Source organism: Lygodium microphyllum, chromosome 7, assembly GCF_053477565.2.
Source record: "Lygodium microphyllum isolate KBCC chromosome 7, Lygodium_microphyllum_v1.1.10, whole genome shotgun sequence".
NCBI lineage: Eukaryota > Viridiplantae > Streptophyta > Polypodiopsida > Schizaeales > Lygodiaceae > Lygodium > Lygodium microphyllum.
Genome location: NC_141141.1, coordinates 78,531,859 through 78,552,970, shown reverse-complemented (window position 1 = coordinate 78,552,970; position 21,112 = coordinate 78,531,859). Strand labels below are relative to the sequence as shown.

Genomic DNA, 21,112 nt, shown 5'->3' with positions numbered 1-21,112 from the left:
TGTGCAGACTCACAAGTCAAACCTCAATTACGTCACTGTTCATTGAACTTTCTCCAGCCAGTTCCCCCAGTTGGCACAATAAGTGCTTTTGCACTTTACTGCCATTTCAAATATGTATCTCTTTTTCAGGAGGGTTCTAATTTAGTAGGTTGTTAGTTTCAATTCTGGCACTAGATCCAACCGTCCATCCCCACAATTTTAGCACAGTGGGCCAGTTCCAAAGACATCATTCCCCAACAATAGTAACCTTCAGGACTTTTGGACAACGGTTTTTGGTGCTGTAGCAGATGGACCAGTTTTAACCATACATTTTCACAACTCAGAATGTTAGAGGAAAGTTGTAGTGAGTTTCAGTGTTTTCCCAACCCACTAGAGGATGCTTTTACAACTATTTGGAAACTCAGAGTAGCAGTTAGCAGATTAGATCAGGCTAGTATTCCATTCAAGGACAACTGGAATGTCAGTGGGGGAAAAAGTGTGGCCTGCCTGTCATCTGGCTTTGTCCTTCCTAAAAGTAATTTTGTATTTTCCAGGCATATTCTGTATTTATTGGGTCCAATCTGATGCTTTATCTGGACAATCTGAGCTAGTGTCTCCCAATCTGATGCTTTATCTGGCCAATCTGAGCTAGCATCTCCTGCTCATGTGTTTATATTCAGTGTGACACTCCCATGATAGTTACTCTTGTGCTTCCATGTGCATGTCGTTTCCAGATCAGTCTACAACAGATTGCTAATAGCCCTCTTCCATCTCTTATCATGTATCTTGTTTGATGCTGTCAGCAAGATTGTGGTGGTTGCTACATGGTCCGTAATTTTATGTTTTCAATTGTCCAAACTGATCATATAAGTGATCAGTCATCCTTACTTGCAGGCTCACGTTTTGTGTATCAGCTGAATGCATTATATATCAGTTACATTTTGTAAGTATTCCCTTGGATGTAAAATTTATATGTTGGAATGGAATTAGATTCTTGCTGCTGCTGTTAATTCATATAGAGTCAGGGTTAGAAGATGGCTTTGTCAGCAGTGGTAAAGCTCTGACTGTGACAAACTTTAGCAGGGCATGGTGTATTAGTGATGCTACTAGACATTGCCAAACTTTAGGAAAGTGCATTCTCCAGAGTTTACATTTTTGTTGATATGCCATGGTTCTTGCTGAATGTGCAGGTGTGATCAATGTGTACTATCACCAGGTTTCAATAGTTATGCTTGATGGACTCATGATGATAAAAGTTTTGGTCTGATTTTATAGCTAATCATATTCCTCTAAACTCTGTAGATGCAGACAGGCCAAGGTATTTCAATGCCACAATATGACAGTCATACAGGTATGGCACAATCTCAAGGTGCAGTTGGTGCTGTTGCTGGGGCACCAAAGCCACGTGTAAGAGCTCGACGAGGTCAAGCAACTGATCCCCACAGTATTGCTGAGCGGGTTAGTTGTCTATTATTTTTGGAACTTACTGTTCTAGATTCCCATTCCTCTCAGCAGAGGATACATATTTTGATTTATTGAGCATGTCATATTTTTCTTATAGCATGTCAGATGAACTTAGGCATGGCCTTTTCTTTCTTGCATGCACTGCTGTTTGAAGTTGCCTCCATGCATTTACAACTGCTATCTAGTGCTGTGAATGCTGGGTTTGATTGATTATGTGAGGGCTGTTCAGTCAGCAAGTGCAATGTATTGTTGATGCAGCAAAGATGTGTGGCTTGATTAATTGGTATTTTTTTGATTAATATATGATGTTTGGTTCTGCATTGTTATGTTGTATCCTAAACTCTTGCACCTGCAGCTCCGGCGGGAGAGGATAGCAGAACGAATGAAGGCGCTTCAAGAGTTGGTTCCGAATTCTAATAAGGTACTTGAGATTTGTTTTTAGCATAGAACGTTGCAAATTAATGTTGAACTTAACAAACTTAAAGATTTGTGCAAGCGGCATATCAGCTCAAATAACTGTTAATGAACTAATTATCATATCGATGTTAAGGTGAGTATGTTAGAACCAAAAATGCACATTTTTGCACTGATCTTTGATTCCGATTAAAAGGTGAGTGAACAGCATTTGGTATGCAGGTTACAGTGGAAAATTGTGAGAGGTTCGAGTGAGGCTTCATGAATAAAATGCATGAAATACTTTGTGATATCAAGCTGTGAGACGACGAAGAGAGTATGTTTTGTTTATCAAAAGCAGAGGGGCATGATTTGCTCACCATCTGTAAGGACTTTTCGTGCAATATCTTAAACAACTATTTTTGCATTAATGCTAGACTTTAAACTGTGCTTCTACAGTCGATTATAATTGTTCAGGCTATCATGTCTAACAAAAGGATGGAGGGACGTAGCCTTGAGTATGAACCTTCATTCTCTCTCACCAGGGTGGTGAAGTACAATTTGTAGGATATGTTTGAACATGGATATGTATGACATGGGACGTACACAAAAATTTGGAGAATAAAATATGTTGTTTCATACAATCTTTAAAAAAAAAATCAGCTTTACTAATAAGATAATACATTACGCACATAAAACATGCAACTTAAGGCTAGAAAGTACAAAATTTCATGAACTAGAGTCTAGAAAATAGTTGCAAGGCCATATAAGAGTTTCATGTAAAGGGCATTTGACATGCTATGACTCAATGCTTATGATAGGTCTCAAGAACTGTAAAACATTTGGGATTGCAAAATGATTCATGTAGAATCGTCATCATCAATGTTAGATGCATTGGTATAGGTGGAGAGCTGTCTTCACTAGAACAAGCCTTGAAAGGCTCATCAAAGTCACCATTACTGTTGACACTCCCATCATCTTTATACCCGGGTTTTTGAATTGGAGGACTCTCTTGAACAACTGTTGGTATAATAGAGGAGCTTCCAGAGCCTTGCCTCCCAAAGTCATGAAGGCCAATGCGGTGGTGGTATTGATGCTTGCCCTTACGAGTACTTGAGACTTGACGATCGATTTGTTTCAGCTCCATATAGAGGTCCTTGAAGATGGCCTCTTGCTTTAGAGTTGCCTCAATCAACTTTAGCTTATCAACATTTATCTAATTACATCAAAAGTATGATTTGCACATCAAGATTTAAATCTTATTTATTATTTGTAATATTTGTTAGAAGTGGTATAGCAATGGAAGCATAGACAAGTGCTGAAATAAATTGTTAAACACAAGACAAAAGAGAAAGAAGAAAAAAGAATATTGCAAAGAAGAGAACTTAGAGATGTACTCGGGAAATGGAATCGATATACCAAACACGAGACAATTGTGTACAACATGAGAAATTAGAGATGTGCTCTGGAAATGGAATCGATATACCAAACACCAGACAATTGTGTATAACAGTTGAGTTATTGGCTGCGTGGACATTGACACCGGCTTCTCTCTCCAATGGAAGTCCACCTAAAGAATGATGATGACTATTTGGATTGAGGAGGAGGAGGAGCCCAATAAATAAGCCTAAAATAGGATATAACCAATAGTTGGTTGGCCAGTATTAAATGCTGTCTGACTAGCTTAAAATGACAATCTAGCATAAAATGCCTAAAATCTATACAAAAGTGTCGAGTCCATTAGGCATGCACAGACACACACATGAGTTAACAATCTTGCTAACACCCTCTCTCAGATCATGGGTAATCTAGTACAATACAATGATACAATGATAAGGACTCATCACAGTCCATACAACATAGAATCAGTAGAGTAGAACCATGGATACCCAAGTAGTAGGTAATTAAGGCACTACCAAGGTGCCTTAGAGAGAATCTAATGTCGATGTTCATCATACGAGCTCTTGAAAATAGAGAAGAACTATAGCATGTCTTTGTGTTTGTCATTAATGTCTCGTAGTAGGATACATGACCATCTTGTTAAAAGTGCCTTCGAGCATACATGACCATGGCTTTTGTCATGAGGATATGTATTTTGGAAATCTCACTTAACATATGGATTAATTTTTAATCACATGATTAAGTAAATATTGCACATGTGAGGTGCAAGTTGCGAATCATGCTATGAGAAGAAAAGCTGATACAACGTAGCTGAAGCTCAAAAGATGATTGCACTACAACTCCTATAACTCACAGAGTACACAGCAGAAGGCAGACGAACACATCGGAAGACGGACGAGAGACGATAGCAAGGTGCAACAAGATATGGTGCTGAAAGAAAAACTAGTGCAAATATGGAGACAAGGAGTCAAGGCGAATGAAAAGAAGACTTGGTATTGATTGTTGTCAAACTTGCTTTGTACAATGAGTTACAATGAGAGCCTTATATAGGCGAACTATGAGAGGCAAAAAACCTTTCCTGCATAGAAGATTGGAGCGAGGGCATCTTGTAAAGCTACATAAAGTTATTTTTATGCCTTTGGGCAGGAACAAAGAATTGGGTTTTGATAAAGGGAAATCATGAATATTTTACATCAGAAATAATTTACTTTTTTTCAAGGTGGTTTTCGAGAAAGTAAATCAGCTACAGTGTTTTGGATTTTCGGCACATGCTCGAATGTGATATCCAAAGCATCAAAGAATAGTGACCACCAAAGTAATCTTTTGTTCCCTATTTCATTTGGCGCCTTTTTTGTCAAGTAGCCTGGTACATGTTCCAAATCAATTTTGATTGTGAAAGAGACAAATTCGATGAAAAAGCGAAAGGCTTTGATAGCCTTAATCATTGCAAGGATTTCTCTTTGGTAGGAGGGATAAATTTTTTGAGTGCTTGAGAAAATCCTAGAGGCATATTTACAGGGGTATAATGCTGTAGATTCTTTTTTTTTTTCACAAAGACATGCTCTCCATCCTGAGTCGGATACATTCGTAAAGAGGATGAGTGGATGGCCATATAGCAACCTTAATGGGGGAAGATTGCAAATTAGTGTTTTTATGTTCTGGACAACCAAAGTATGGATTGTTTGCCAGTGAAAATTATCATTTCTTAGTAAAGGATATAATTGCTTTGGATATATGGCAATATTAGGAGTTGATAAATTTATCCAATTTAAATAACCTAAAAATTGTTGTAATTGTTTAACTGAGGTTAGGTTGTTTGACATGTCCAAAATTTTCTTCAGAACATGACCTTGTAGCTTGATCTACCCCTGGGTTATTTCAATTCTAAGGAATTCAATAACATTAGGGACTTTATAGGTCATAAAACCATTCTAGCTTCTTCTATAGTAGTAGCAATCTGAGAAAAATGATTCAAGTGATCTTGGATAGTATCTGAAAAAACCAAGATATCATCTATGTATGTTAGACAAAAAGAAAATTTGCCGAAAACAGAATCTGTCAATTCTTGGAATTTCGTTGGAGTAACCTTGATACCAAAAGAAAGAGTTGTCTATTGATAGTGACCATGGAAAAGGCAGAAAGCGGTCTTGTGCTTGTCTGCTTCTTTTAGTGGCAATTGCCAAAAACCTGACTTGAGGTCAAACTTACTAAATACATTGGTTTTTTTTATTCTTTTTAAAAGTAAATCCTTTAAGGAGATAGAGTGTCCATGGTCTATGAGATATTTCTTGAGGGGCTTGTAGTTTATCACCATTATATTTTTTTCTCGCTTTTTCTCCGAGTGCACGGGGAATTTATAGGTTCAATCAATCCTTTCTCTAACAGAGACTTTATTTTCTCTTTACAGAGTACTAAGTCTTCTTCTTTCATCCCTTGATGAAGAGTCTTTGTAGGTACAACATTTGGTTGGATTGGCAAGGAGATAGCAAACTTTTCTCTTTTCTCCTTATAGACTAAAGGAACTTCATGTATAAACTGTTGAAGCCTTGTTTCCAATCTTTTTATCTGATCCTCATATTTCTTCATTTCTTGCTTTATCCAATATTCCCTTGCTGCTAGTTTATCAGGACTAGTAGTTTCAGTTATGGAATAAATTGATCTACCAATCTTGGAGAGTAGAGGTAGTTCTGCCTTCTTATCCAAGTGTCACAACTCTATAGAAACAGAATCTGTATCCTTTTTCATTAATTTGTCTATATAATGATTTATTAAATTTATTTCCTTTGCACTAATTAGATATAAAGAAAAGTGCATTGGAGCTGGCCACTGATGAGTGGTCACAGGTTATGGTGGACCCACGCGGTGGGTTAGAGAAAAGATAGTTCACACTTCCACCTATATGACCCGATTGGGCGCCTGTGACTAGAACTCACGCATATCAGGGTTAGACTCGCACACAGAAAGGATTGATGCCTTGAAGTGTGGGCTAGATCAACTAGAATAGACAGTTACAATCAACAAGATGGCATGATCATGAAATGCTTGTATAATGTGCATGTGTGGGTTGAAAGCTTGAAATGCACATTTCTTTGCATAGGAAAGTCACATGAAGATTCGGATACCATTTTTGCGATGTACACGGAAAAAGCTTTCATATGATACCCATATTGGGGGGGTCCCTAAATTCTAGGAGATCCCTAAATTTTAGGAGGTCCCTAAATTTTAGGAGCCTCGAATTAGCCTAAAAATGCTAGTCCTAAAAAATAGGGATGTCATTCTAAAAATAGTAAGTTCTGTACTCTGATTGTGCTTACTAAATTTGGTTGTTTCTATTCTTGACAGTATTCAACTCAAAAAGGAAGGCCATAGAGAAGAGACAAGTGTCAAGACACTTGTTACACAAGTTTCCAAGTGTCCCACCACTTGTCACATCTCATGACATGTGGCTGGACACTTGTCTTGTGCTACTCCACTTTCCCCTTTTGTACTAGCTCTCCCCTCTCCTATAAATAAGAGCTCGTTTTTCTTCATTGATCATCATTTTTCTTTGCTGTAAACTCATGTACAGCACCCACAGATAGCCAAAAACTGGCCCCATCCATCCCCATCATCATCCCCCACTTCTTCATTATCAAATTCCTCCATATTCCCTCTTCTGTCACTGTTATTTTTCAAGACAGCAAGCTTGTAAATTCATTACAACACCTCCTTCTTGAGCTCTTTCTTCCATTTTAGCTACAAGAAGCAAGCTCTATCCATGTACTGCTGATCAACGATGGAGAAAGGCTGAATTCCCCTTTTTCTTCTCTCATACTATAAAGAAATCAGTTCTTATCATTGCATAATAGATAATGCATGTGTGTTTGTACATCTTTGCATGATCTTGTGAGAGTGAGAATTACTTCTTCTCACTCTCAGGTTGATTGTAACTGAGCTCTTCCCTAAGGGACTTGGGTTGAGCAGAAATACATTCCTTCGGGGGGGGGGGTTGCCCATCTTCAACCCTCAATCTTGTCTCCATTACTTTTACATTTTCATGGCTGTAATTTTGTGAGTAATTTTCATTTTCAGCTTTAAGTGTTCATTCTCTTTTATATTAAATCTCGAAAACAAGCAAATATCATAATTGTTAAGCATACTACGTTGTTCGGGGCGTTTACACCAAGTGATACCAAAATGATTTGACCAAAAAGTATTTGGGACAAGATGTTAGAGAATACCAGTACCGATCAAAAGATCATACTACATCTGGTGCATGAGCTGTATTTCAATTGTCACTTTTATTTTGCCAAAATGAAGATAGGCCTAAATCACATGAATAAGAGTGATTTTCTTATTGTTTGATAGCTCCACTATGATTAGAGTGGTAGCTTTTATGCAATTTCTTGGGAAAAGCTCAAAAGAGGCAATAGTTAATCTTGAACCAGTGTCAAGTAGAGCATCCACATACAAAGAAAATTGTGGCATGTTTTTTAGCTGAATACATACCATGGAAAGAGGACCACCAGTATCCAAGGCATTAACCTTGAATGTCTGTTCTTTGCTTAGCCTAATTTGGTTGACTGGGGCTGTTGGTGTTGAAGTGCTAGGAGTAGCTTTTATCTGGGAAGTAGAAGGTATGTCTTGAAGATCTCTTAGAATAGTTGTTGTTCCTTTTGCTAGTTCTTTCTGGCTGGAGAGAATCCTTCGGTATACTTTGCATAGTGAATGTATTTCATGTTGCATTTGGATAAATGCCTTTACCATTTCTTCACCCATTTGTTGAGTAGCAGTTGTTGTGGGTGTTAGAGATTGAAGTAATTGTGATGTAGTCCTGGGTTGATGTATGCTTTCCAACTTGTGTGGCACAAACATGTTGGCTTGGCTCTTGGTCTCTGGTCCCAATGTACCTGGCTTAGACAAGTCATAAGGGTTAGCAAAAAATTCTCGTCTTATTCTTATGTTTCTTATGCTTGGAGGAAGACGTATCTATATTAGAATCTTTTGTTGATTCAGAGGAATCAACATTCTTTTGTTTTCCTTTAGAATCTTTTGAAAAACCAGATCTGGGATAAAAATTGAAAGCTGAAGCCATAAACTTTTGCTTCTTGACTCTTGGAGAATAGGATTTATGAGCATTGACAGGATGAAAACTTGAAGAAACAATTGTATCTTCATCTGTGACTTCTGTTGCATCAAAAGCAATGTCTTATGATGTATAGTCTTCTGATTCTTTTGTAGTATGCCAAGAGTGGAGAGAACTTGATTCAGCTTCTGAATTATTGGTTGACTCACTTTTTTTCTAAAATACTGGATTCCGTTTCAGTTTTAGTCATATCATCATATGAGTCATCATATGAGTACCCATCTGTAGAATAATCTGTTGTAGAGTATTCTGCTGAATCATCTGATGAATTTGAGTCATAGATGTGCATGTTGACTTTAGCAGAATTGTTATACTCTTTTTCTTGTTTTGGACATTTGTTTGTCAAATGTGAATGACTTCCATAGATGAAACATTTTAGATCATTCTTTTTTGATTCATTTGTGTATTCTTTATTTTTGTATTATGATTTACCTTTTGAGTATCTGTACGACTTTCTCGAATGTTTTAAGTATTTATAGCCCTAATGTAATCCTGTTTGTTGAAAAATGATTTATAATGGAAATAATTTCTGTGATACCTAGAGGAGTGACGATATCGATGCTGACGATGACTGTATTTGGATGGATTGTCACAGTTGCATTTTTCACATCCAAAATCCATAGTAAACTTGTAAGCTTGCTTACAGATTGATTGAGGAAACTTTTGGTTTAATTGTCATTTTTTAATGGTGGTAAATCTCTTTCACTATTTGTTCAATTGTGTGAATGATTTGTCTCATACTGTCTGTGAAATCTCTGTTTTTTGTTTTCATTCTTTGTTTGCAATAAAAAAAAATTGGCTTCGAAAAATAACAAACTAAGTGTTATTTCATAGTATTGTCATGTGTTCCCAAACCCTCATATAATAGATCTCTCATATAGATCAAGTATTTTTTATACATGCAGGGGTCACAAAGCTTCGACTTGAAGAAAGCTTGTCGAGCTTCCAAAACTTCGTCAAGCTTATTTCCCACTAACTCTCCTAGCAATAATTCAAAAAATATTTGTACAAGGTCAGGGTTTTGTGTAATGGCCAATTTTACATATGGATGTATGGATGTCCACTAATGCTTGATGCCTCCCACAAAACCATGGGAGATGACATTCAAAATATCAATCCTGTTGGTTTGCGGCTTGTCAACTATCTTCTAACATGCATAAGCGTACATTATGTAAATCAATAATTTTATTTCTTTTGATGTTTTTCCATCAATAGACCAGATAGGAAATGAGGCAACTTTCTCAGGGACTCCAATTTTCTTGTAGAAGTCATTGGGAGAAGTTTTGGATGCTAGACTGGAAGTAGTAGCATTCAATGGATCAGTTAGAGTAACATGATGCTGATGTTGATAAGCATTCGTTTGGGCTCTAAGAATGCTTGTAGGAGATTTGGACTTGTGAGGATTGATAGATGTGAATTCTTCTTCGATTACACTTTCACCATTTGCATCTGAAGATGTGATGGCATAAGCCATTCTTTCCTCAAAATATGCTTGATCCCTATAATACCATGTAGGTGTTTCGACGAGTGGTAGATTTGATGGAGTTTGTTGTATACTTTCACCCAAATATCTAGAGTTGATCTTGTTATAAACATGACGGGTAAAATCTTCATTGTCTTGTTCTTCTGGGTCAATACACAAGGGTATTTGATCAAGAACTTTGTTTTCTTATCTTAAACCTTTTGATTTTCTCTAGATCAAGATCAATGTCATCAAAAGCCGTTTTGTAATCAAATTCTGAGCAATCTGGAAACATAAATTCCAGATACTTTGATAAATCAAGTGCTGTATATCTTGGCTGGATCGGACTTTGGAACAATGGTGATTCTTGTGTTTCCTGTGATGTATGTAACCATGATCCTATAGGTTGGCAATAAATATCTTGAATTTGTTGCCGGATATCTTTGGGGTAATCTGTGTCTTGTAGATTTTCATAGCATAATAGATCATTTTTAGGAAGTATGGGTGTAGTAGGGCCTTCAGTAGACTTGGAGGTACCTTTTCCTGTGGGTATGATTTCTTTCTCTTTACCCTTGAGAGAAATATGGATGTTCAATGTACGAGTTGATGAAGAAGAAAAGTGTGATGTCCAACCTTTATGTAACCGTTTGTTTAAGGATGTGGACCAGTCTGTTGCATTGCTTGGTGTTGGCTGGTTTTGCAATAGTATTTTTTTGTATTTGCTGGCAGAGGACAAGCAATTGATTTGTGATCTGCTGTAAGGATTTCATTTCTCAATGAGTCTTGTTAGTGCAAGATGTGTCCAATTGACTGCTTGCAGTTCTGCTGACCAATAATTACTATCTTGGGGTCGTAGATAAGGAGTTGCCTTATAATGATTTTCTTCGTACTCAAAAGTCTGAAGAGCATTGATTACAAAAGATGTAGCCTTTTCAATAAGCTTTTTACAATGTTGGCAGACTCCATGAATAACTTGGTTATGTGAGCATTGTTGAGTGTAAAACTTTAAAGTGTTTGCTCTCTGAGAGAGAGAAACCCTCAACTGTGGTTGTATCACTGCTTTTGAAGATGATTGTTCTGGAGAAGCATTTGTAAGCATCTGTCTTTGTGGAAGCAATAATGTTTTTCCTTTTATATTTTGGATCTTTATAATTTTTGGAGAAAGTAATTCTTTCTTTCTAATAGAGCTAATATCAAGTTGCCATTCAATAGGCAGCTCTATCTCAGATGAGTTTACACAATCGGGTAAAAACCTTTGTGTAACCTCATCGAACTTCATGATGATAGTTTTGCCTTTGTCATTAGAAGAGTTAACCCCTTCTATCACTGTGGGGATGGCTAAAGACATACAACAGAAAACCATTCTATACTGAATTGCAAGGTGTGCAGAGAATGCTTTCATTTGCAAGCCTATAGTTCTGATATGTAACATAAGAAGTTCTGGAAGATAAGGATCATCTATTGCTATAATATAATTTGGTCTTAGTTCAAAGAAGATGGGGCCATTTGACAGTGGTGATATTGCAGCTCCAACTATCATATCATGCAAATTTAAATGGCGTGTATCTAAAACTGCTGCCATGCAGGATGTATTTAAGCATTTTCTAAACAGTGAGATAATACCTATAGCAATATATCTGAGGTATATATAAGGGTATTCCTTTCTATTTTGTTGCTTTTGTATTTTTGGATAAACTAAAGACAATAGATTTACATGTTGATCTTTTGACAGAGAATCTCCAACAGTTAAAATACCTTCACATCTTTTGAGGATCAAGCATATTTTGAGAAAAGAATGGCTCATGCCATCACATCTTCAGATGCAATGACAAAGATTTACAGGGATCAAGCATATTTTGAGGAAAGAATGGCTCATGCCATCACATCTTCAGATGCAAATGGTGAAAGTGTAATCGAAGAAGAATTCTCATCTATGAATCCTCACAGGTTCAAATCTCCTACAAGCATTCTTAGAGCCTAAACGAATGCTCATCAACATCAGCATCATGTTACTCTAACTGATCCATTGAATGCTACTACTTCCAGTCTAGCATCCAAAACTTGTCACAATGACTTATACAAGAAAATTGGAGTCTCTGAGAAAGTTGGCTCATTTTCTGTCTAGTCTATTGATGGGAAAATATCAAAAGAAATAAAATTATTGATTTACATGATGTACGCTTATGCATGTTAGAAGATAGTTGACAAGCCGCAAACCAACAGGATTGATATTTTGAATGCCATCACCCATGGTTTTGTGGGAGGTATCAAGTATTAGTGGACATCCATACATCCACAGGTAAAATTGGCCATTGCACAAAACCCTAATCTTGTACAAATATTTTTTGAATTATTACTGGGAGAGTTAGTGGGAAATAAGCTTGACGACGTTTTGGAAGCTCGACAAGCTTTCTTCAAGTTTAAGCTTTGTGACCCTTGCATGTATAAAGAATACTTGATCTACATGAGAGATCTATTATATGAGGGTTTGGGAACACATGACAATACTATGAAATAACACTTATTTTGTTCTTTTCCGGAGCCAATTCCTTTTTATTGCAAACAAAGAATGAAAACAAAAAACAGAGATTTCACAGACAGTGTGGAATAAATCATTTACACAATTGAACAAATAGTGAAAGAGGTTTGCCACCATTAAAAAATGACCAAATTAAAGCAAAAGTTTCCTCAGTCAATCTGTAGGCAAGCTTACAAGTTTACTATGGATTTTGGATGTGAAAAATGCAACTGTGACAATCCATCCAAATACAGTCATCGTCATTATCGATATCGTCACTCCTCTAGGTATCACAGAAACTATTTCCATTATAAATCATTTTTCAACAAACAGGATTACATTGTGGCTATAAATACTTAAAACATTCGAGAAAGTCGTACAGATACTCAAAAGGCAAATCACAATACAAAAATAAAGAATACACAAATGAATTAAAAAAAAAAGATCTAAAATGTTTCATCTATGGAAGTCATTCACATTTGACAAACAAATGTCCAAAAAAAGAAAAAGATCATAACAATTTTGCTAAAGTCAACATGCACATCTATGACTCAAATTCATCAGATGATTTAGCAGAATACTCTACAACAGATTATTCTACAGATGGGTACTCATATGATGATATGATTGAAACTGAAACGGAATCCAGTATTTTAGAAAAAAGTGAGTCAACCAATAATTCAGAAGCTGAATCAAGTTCTCCCCACTCTTGGCATACTGCAAAAGAATCAAAAGACTGTACATCAGAAGACACTGCTTTTGATGCAACAGAAGTCACAGATGAAGATACAATTGTTTCTTCAAGTTTTCATGCTGTCAATGCTCATAAATCCTATTCTCCAAGAGACAAGAAGCAAAAGTTTATGGCTTCAGCTTTCAGTTTTTATCCCAAATCTGGTTTTTCAAAAGATTCTAAAGGAAAACAAAAGAATGTTGATTCCTCTGAATCAACATAAGATTCTGATATAGATACGTCTTCCTCCAAGCATAAGAAACATAAGGATAAGACAATAATTTTTTGCTAACCCTTATGACTTGTCTAAACCAGGTACATTGGGACCAGAGACCAAGAACCAAGCATAACATGTTTGTGCCACACAAGTTGGAAAGCATACATCAACCCAGGACTGCATCACAATTACTTCAATCTCTAACACCCACAACAACTGCTACTCAACAAATTGGTGAAGAAATGGTAAAGGCATTTACCCAAATGCAGTATGAAATACATTCACTATGCAAAGTATACCGAAGGATTCTCTCCAGCCAGAAAGAACTAGCAGAAGAAACAACAACTATTCTAAGAGATCTTCAAGACATACCTTCTACTTCCTAGATAAAAGCTACTCCTAGCACTTCAATACCAACAACCCCAGTCAACCAAATTAGGCCAAGGAAAGAACAGACATTCAAGGCTAACGCCTTGGATACTAGTGGTCCTCTTTCCATGATATGTGTTCAGCAAAAAACATGCCATAATTTTCTTTGTATGTGGATGCCCTACTTGACACAGGTTCAAGGTTAACTATTGCCCCTTTTGAGCTTTTTCCAAGAAATTGCATAAAAGTTACCACTCTAATCATAGTGGAGCTATTAAATAATAAGAAAATCACTCTTATTCGTGTGACTTAGGTCTATCTCCATTTTGGCAAACTAAAAGTGCCAATTGAAATTCAGCTCATGCGCCATATGTAGTACGATCTTTTGATCGGTATTGATATTCTCTAACATCTTGTCCCAGATACTTTTTGGTCAAATCATTTTGGTGTCACTTACTATGACAAGAAGGCAGAACTACCTCTACTCCCCAAGATTGGTAGATCAATTTATTCCATAACTGAAACTATTGGTCGTGATAAACTAGCAGCAAGGAAATATTGGATAAAGCAAGAAATGAAGAAATATGAGGATTAGATAAAAAGCTTGAAAACAAGGCTTCAACAGTTTATGCATGAAGATCCTTTAGTCTATAAGGAGAAAAGAGAAAAGTTTGCTATCTCCTTGCCAATCCAGCCAAATGCTGTACCTACAAAGACTCTTCATCAAGGGATGAAAGAAGAAGACTTAGTACTCTGCAAAGAGGAAATAAAGTCTTTGTTAGAGAAAGGATTGATTGAACCTATAAAATCCCTGTGGGCTTGCTAGGCATTCTACATCAATAAGCACTCCGAGCAAAAGCGAGGAAAAAAGAGAATGGTGATAAACTACAAGCCCCTCAAGAAATATCTCATCGGCCATGGACACCCTATCCCCTTGAAGGATTTACTTTTGAAAAGAATAAAAAAAGCCAATGTATTTAGTAAGTTTGACCTCAAGTCAGGTTTTTGGCAATTGCCGCTAAAAGAAGCAGACAGACACAAGACCGCTTTTTGCCTTTTCCATGGTCACTATCAGTGGACAACTCTTTCTTTTGGTACCAAGGTTGCTGCAACGAAATTCCAAGAAATGATAGATTCTGTTTTCGGCAAATTTCCTTTTTGCCTAACATACATAGATGATATCTTGGTTTTTTCAGATACTATCCAAGATCACTCAAATCATCTTTCTCAGATTGCTACTGCTATAGAAGAAGCTAGAATGGTTTTATGACCTATAAAGTCCCTAATGTTTCAAACTTCTATTGAATTCCTTGGAATTGAAATAACCCAGGGACAGATTAAGCTACAAGATCATGTTTTGAAGAAAATTTTGGACATGCCAGATAGCCTAACCTCAGTTAAACAAACTAAGAAAGGATAATTTTCACTGGCAAACAATCCATACTTTGGCTGTCTAGAACATAAAAACACTAATTCGCAATCTTGCCCCATTAAGGTTGCCATGTGGCCATCCACTCATCCTCTTTACGGATTCATCCGACTCAGGATGGAGAGCAAGTCTTTGTGAAGAAGAAAAAGAATCTATAGCACTGTACTCCTGTAGATATGCCTTTGGGATTTTCTCAAACACTTAGAAGAATTATCCCTCCTATCAAAGAGAAATCCTTGAAATGATGGAGAGCATATCTTTGTGAAGAAGAAAAAGAATCTATAGCACTGTACCATTGTAGATATGCCTCTGGGATTTTCTCAAACACTTAGAAGAATTATCCCTCCTACCAAAGAGAAATCCTTGCAATGATTAAGGCTATCAAAGCCTTTCTCTTTTTCATCGAATTTGTCCCTTTCACAATCAAAATTGATTTGAAACATGTACTAGGCTACTTGACAAAAAATGCACTAAATGAAATACGGAACAAAAGGTTACTTCGGTGGTCACTGTTCTTTGATGCTTTGGATGTCACATTCGAGCATGTGTCGGGAATCCAAAACACTGTAGTTGATTTACTTTCCCGAAAACCACCTTGAAGAAAAGCAAATTATTCCTGATGTAAAATATTCCTGACTCCCCTTTATCAAAACCCGATTCTTTGTTCCTTGCCAAAGGCATAAAAATAACTTTATGTAACTTTATAAGATGCCCCTGCTCCAATCTTCTACGTGGGAAAGGTTTTTTGCCTCTCATAGTTCACCTATATAAGGCTCTCATTGTAACTCATTGTACAGAGCAAGTTTGACAGCAATCAATATTCTGTTTGAATCAGGTGGTAGCACCTGTGGGAAATTTGCACAACGAATGGAGCAACATGCAGTCCTTTGGGTAGTGGGCTATCGAAGTAATTATTGAAAGGTGAAGGAGAACTGTGGAGGGAGTGAACCATAGTCCTTTGATGTTATTGGAGATAAGAAAGATGATCACTACGTGTTGAGGGAGCAAAACCGCAGTCCTCATATACTGGGGAGGTGGCTTGGTAGCAAATGCAAATCCCAAAGTGTGTCAGAGCTATCAAATGTAGGGAAAGCAATCTAGATGTTGGCACCAAGTGTTGGATGATGACGCTAGATGTGGAGTATGTCCCTAGGCTGTAAAACGCAAATACTAGGGGCTCAAGATGTTGATGCGAGGTGCTTGAATACCGATGCCAAGAAGGAGAGGGCTGATGCCAAGCTAGGATTGATGACGCTAGGTGGAGAAGAACCAAATGCAAGCAGATTGATACCGCCAGGCGGGAGATAGAAGTTGCCAATTGTTAGATGATGACACCAATAGGGTGGAGTCTCCAAACGTAGGAGTAGGGCGCTTGAAGTAGAGGATGAAGATGGAGTAAGCAACCATGAACCACGAATTGCAATGTCCACTAGAAGGGGGGTGAGGGTAGTGGAAGGGCCGGAGAGAGAAGGAAAGTGTCGGAGCGACGAAGAAGAGGGGGTGGAGAATGATTGAAGTGATTGGTAGTGGTGGTGAAGAATGAATGAAGTGACGGCCTATTTATAGGCATAAGCTGTCTAGGGTGGCACACCACTGTGTGGGACCCTATTGACGAAATGGTCAAAATGTGGACACTTTTGGGGTTGTCAGCGTGAAACCCTAATTGAAGTGTGTAAACTGAAGAAGTGGTTTCTCAATAGGCCCCACCTCTCCAATTGTCCTTACCATGTCCATAAAGAAATGTGATTTCACATTAATCTTGGGATACCTTCATCATAGAAAAACGTGTGCACAGTCATAGTTGCAATCTTTCTTGCTTGAAGATTGCATGCCTATTTCAAATTTCCTTGAATGCTAGTAGACGTTTCTTTGATGATGAAACAACATGTATACTCATTGAGGATGTCATCCTACACGTGACATCTGCACCAATAGAAGCTCCTTGTGCTCACTCAAACTAGCCACTTTGGTATCGAAATTTACCTCATTTGGTGCATCCTCGTATGTCATTTCCTGCATATTTCTTTGACATCCAGTGGTGGAGCTTCGCAAGCTTTTACACCACACCCTTTTGGGGCCTAAATATGCACTCTTATGCATGATGGACCACCATGCCACGTATGTGTACAATGCTTGCATTTCATTGCACACATGCCTTTTGGGAGCTTTTGGAGAATGGTGATAGTATCCCTTCTTGGCTTTTTTCCCTTCCCATCCCCATAACTCGTATTGGAAAAAAAGAAACTTCTTCAAAATCCATATCCAAAGACCAAGAGAGAAGAAAGAAATCAGTCCATGTATTGCAGATGAAAACACGCGGGCAGTTGAATCAGCCTTTCATGATGATGAAAGAGAGTTTGTTTGTGTTCTCTCTTAACAAACACACTGAGTACAGTAGAAGAAATATGACATTGCCTCCGTGCATAGGTGAGAGACGGGCTATGTGAACTTTGAAGCTACTGGTTTGTGCAGTCAACAGCTGGTCGTGGACTGGTTTTGCCTTTGTGTTGCAGTGCATACACTCTGGAGAGTGTGAAACAATGCTTGGAGACATGGCAACTGCAAAAATGCCCCAAAGAGTGGAAAATTGTGGGCAAAAGAAAGCAGTTGTCATTTCTTTTTTTTGGTTTGGGCAAAGTATGTGGTTTTTTCAATACGTTTTCTATTTCAACCATATGCATATGGAAAAACACTGTGACTACTGGCATCTGGCTTCATGGGCACTAGGGTATCAATCTACAAGACTATTGTAGTTGTTATTGCTTGCTGGATCAATTATCACTTGATAGGGTTGTATGGGGAAGCAAGTAAGACTTAGAAGTATTGATATAGTTCAGACTCAACCCCCTACATGTTTGCTGGTAATTCAATTGCTGGATCCCAACATGACTTTGATGTCTGTTATTGAACTTGTCCCAGAGCAACATGGAACGGGGCTAGTTGTCTCCACAGAGCTAGCTAGTACTATTGATTAGGAGTGACGTTGATAAGAAAAGATGTGAAGGTATACATGCATATAACAGTAGCTTCTAGCTTTGCCAAGTTCCCAAATCTTAATGGTAGATATGCAGCTAGAGTTGTTTCAGTCAGTTAGGTGGATGTATTAAAAAAAACTCAGCTTGGAAAGCCAAGCTTTAGAACCTAATAGATGGGTTCATGCCTTGGAAGTTTCACTAGTAGTCTTGAAACTTACTTTCCAATTCCATAAATATGGATTTTCAGGTCGTAGGATGTCGATGTAGACCACAGCTGGGCAGCTGAAAACACAATCTACACAACAGGCGATGATGACCAACAGATCACACTAATGAAGCAGGGCAGGGCAGCAGCAAAACACATCCTGGCAGCAGCCTCTGGGTAGGATGGCACCTCTTGAATGGAGGTGGCAGCTTGTGGAGCAGGTCTTGGATAGGCTGGAGCAGTTTGAGTTCATGGATGGGCAGCAGGGAGGATGTTGGTGGCTGAAGGCAAGAAGTGGGAATATGATAATGAGGAGGGATCGATGAGGATGCCCACAAAATGGCCTTTTATAGAAGGTTTTGGGGCATTTGACCTCTTGCCAAAAATAATGTGCCTTTTTCATAAGTGATTCTTTTTGGGACTGTTTTAAGAGTTAAATTAGGCCAAATGGATGGTAGCTTTCCCATTAATTGAGGCCTTAAATTTTACTTTCTCAATGCCAATATGTTCTGTTGGCCATATTTCCTTTTCTATTTTTGTGGTGAAGCCTCTAGAAAATATTTACCATTTGGCTCGAGAATTCTTTGTATCTTCACAGCTTAAGTTTAGACCAAGTATGTACAATATCGACAATTGTAGAATTCTTTTTACAGCTTGCTTGGGGAAACAAAAACTCCTCATAAGAAGTTATTTAAGAATAACTTGGGATCCTAGCTCCCAAGAGTGTGACCATCAGAACTGAAAGTAGGGTTGTCAATATAGTTGGGCTTGTAAAAAGTCATTTTGCAGGGAGGTCAAAGGTATTGCATGCATGTTAGAACTTAGTACTGGGGACAAGCATGTGTGGTCCTTAGCACCGTGTGTGGGTTTAGGTGGGGTGGTGATTATGGAGCTTTGAGAGTCTGATTTTCATGCAGTTTTAGTAAACTTTCACAGGCTTGAACCCTAAAGATATATAAGATCTGTCACCTGTGGTTGCCAAAGCTAGAGGTTTTTCAAGTTTGGTAACAAACAGTGCCCTTTGTACTCCTCTTAATCGACTAATTAGATTTAGATTTCAACTACCAAAATTTTCTTTGGTTTTGTTGGCAGACTGACAAGGCATCAATGCTTGATGAAATTATTGAGTATGTCAAGTTTCTGCAGCTGCAAGTGAAGGTCAGAGCAGTCTTGTCTCAATTTAGGCTGATTTACTTTTAAAAACTTGGAAAACACACCCACATGCTTTTATATTGGAGAACCCACACACAAATTTTTTTTGGGCAAGAAAGTTGGGGACAAATGTTCTTTGCATATGTAGTAAATGCCTCTGATATTGTGTTTCAAGTAGCACAGGTCCTTAGTATGAGCAGGCTTGGAGGTGCTGCTGCAGTTGCACCTCTTGTTGCAGATCTACCTGCTGAGGTAATTTCGAAGCTGTAACCACCCCATTAAATGCACTGAGCGTGCAGTTCTGTTTAAAGTTACAGATGCTTTCTGGTTCAGATCTTCTTTTGGTGATGGTAGGGAAAGAACACATTGGTAGCAGCAGCATTGGGTCAAAATTCAGGGTCTTCTCAAGACGCCATGGCAGCAGCTGAACATGAAGTTGCGAGCCTGATGGAAGAAGATATGGGCACAGCCATGCAATACCTTCAAAGCAAGGGCTTGTGTCTCATGCCCATATCATTGGCCACAGCAATTTCAACCGGTTCAAGCCAAACATCAAACAGTCAGGTTGAGCAAGTACTTAGCAGCAGCGAACAGCTACAAATGGGGATGTTCTCATCATTCCTTGCACACAGCAATAATGTGGCTGCAAGCTTGATGATGCCACCTGCTACAGGAACATATGGAATTAATGCCACAAATGCAAACACTGATTGTGCAATGAACCAAAGGGCCAACGTGCAGCTGGTTGGTGCTGGAATAAGTAATGGTTCTGTATCATTAGCTCAATCATCAACTTTAATGAATGGATTAAATACAAACATGGACACATCCACCTGATTGTGCAAGGTTGGGATTGTGCTACCTACAGTTTGTTGGAATTTCAGGTCAAGTAGAAAAATGTAAAGGTTTTCACAGGATTGTTATTGAGATTTACAAATGCATTTTTTGGGGTGTGTAAATCTGGTCCTTGTGTATTGGTTTTTGGGACAAATCTTAGCAACAAGTTTGTTGGGTGGGCATGTTTGAATGTGTTTCGTTTCCGGAGCCTCTGCTGGTCCTTTAGTCTTTGCTAAGTCATGGTTTCAAGTCCAAATCAAGTTTATGTGTAAGTCAAGTTCATCCATTCATTGCGTTAAGATTCAGGTTAAGAATTTTGTTTAGAAGCTTTACATGTTTGTAAGAAGCTGGGAAGAATAGTGGTTTAGTATGAAAATGATAGTAATACCATGTCACATTGACATCGGTATAAAAAGAGGGAACATGTAATTTTTCTCATCTTTTGATACATTTATACATTACCGTCCTATTACCGTCCTAATTACCTTGCTCTTAACTTCAATGGCTTTTTACTTTTTTTTTCTTTCTCTTATTCTAGTCATTCTCTCTTCTCGTCACTTTCTTTTTCACTTCTGCACTCCATCTCTCTTTTGCAAATTTTTCTCTCCAATTTATTTCTTGGCAAGTATTATTGGAGTATTGGTCTTTGATCCATTTTTCTTTTTTAGTTTTATTGTTCGCCATAAAAACCAATTTTAGACAAGTACTAGACATAGACAATGACTAGTAGTGACTTGTAGAACATCTATAATTAAATAAAGATTATATTTGAAAATTGTTGGGAACATATGGCGGTGGAAGCTTAAAATAGTAGGTTATCATAAAATTTTCTATGGAATTTTGAGATAACTTG

General features: G+C 37.8%; 1 protein-coding gene across 2 annotated transcripts in view; it reads left to right on the top strand.

Annotated features, from left to right (window-relative positions):
- LOC148033617 (bHLH transcription factor RHL1-like) overlaps nt 1–20,381 on the top strand; it is a 46,345-nt gene extending 25,964 nt beyond the window's left edge. For both annotated transcript variants that reach the window (XM_087681529.1, XM_087681530.1), the window contains exons 3-7: nt 1,282–1,437; nt 1,799–1,864; nt 19,363–19,428; nt 19,606–19,674; nt 19,777–20,381. In XM_087681529.1, the coding sequence (XP_087537655.1) occupies nt 1,282–1,437; nt 1,799–1,864; nt 19,363–19,428; nt 19,606–19,674; nt 19,777–20,259 (840 nt within the window). In that variant the 3' untranslated portion in view covers nt 20,260–20,381. The remainder of the gene's footprint in view (nt 1–1,281; nt 1,438–1,798; nt 1,865–19,362; nt 19,429–19,605; nt 19,675–19,776) is intronic.
- Nucleotides 20,382–21,112: the final 731 nt, after the last annotated feature.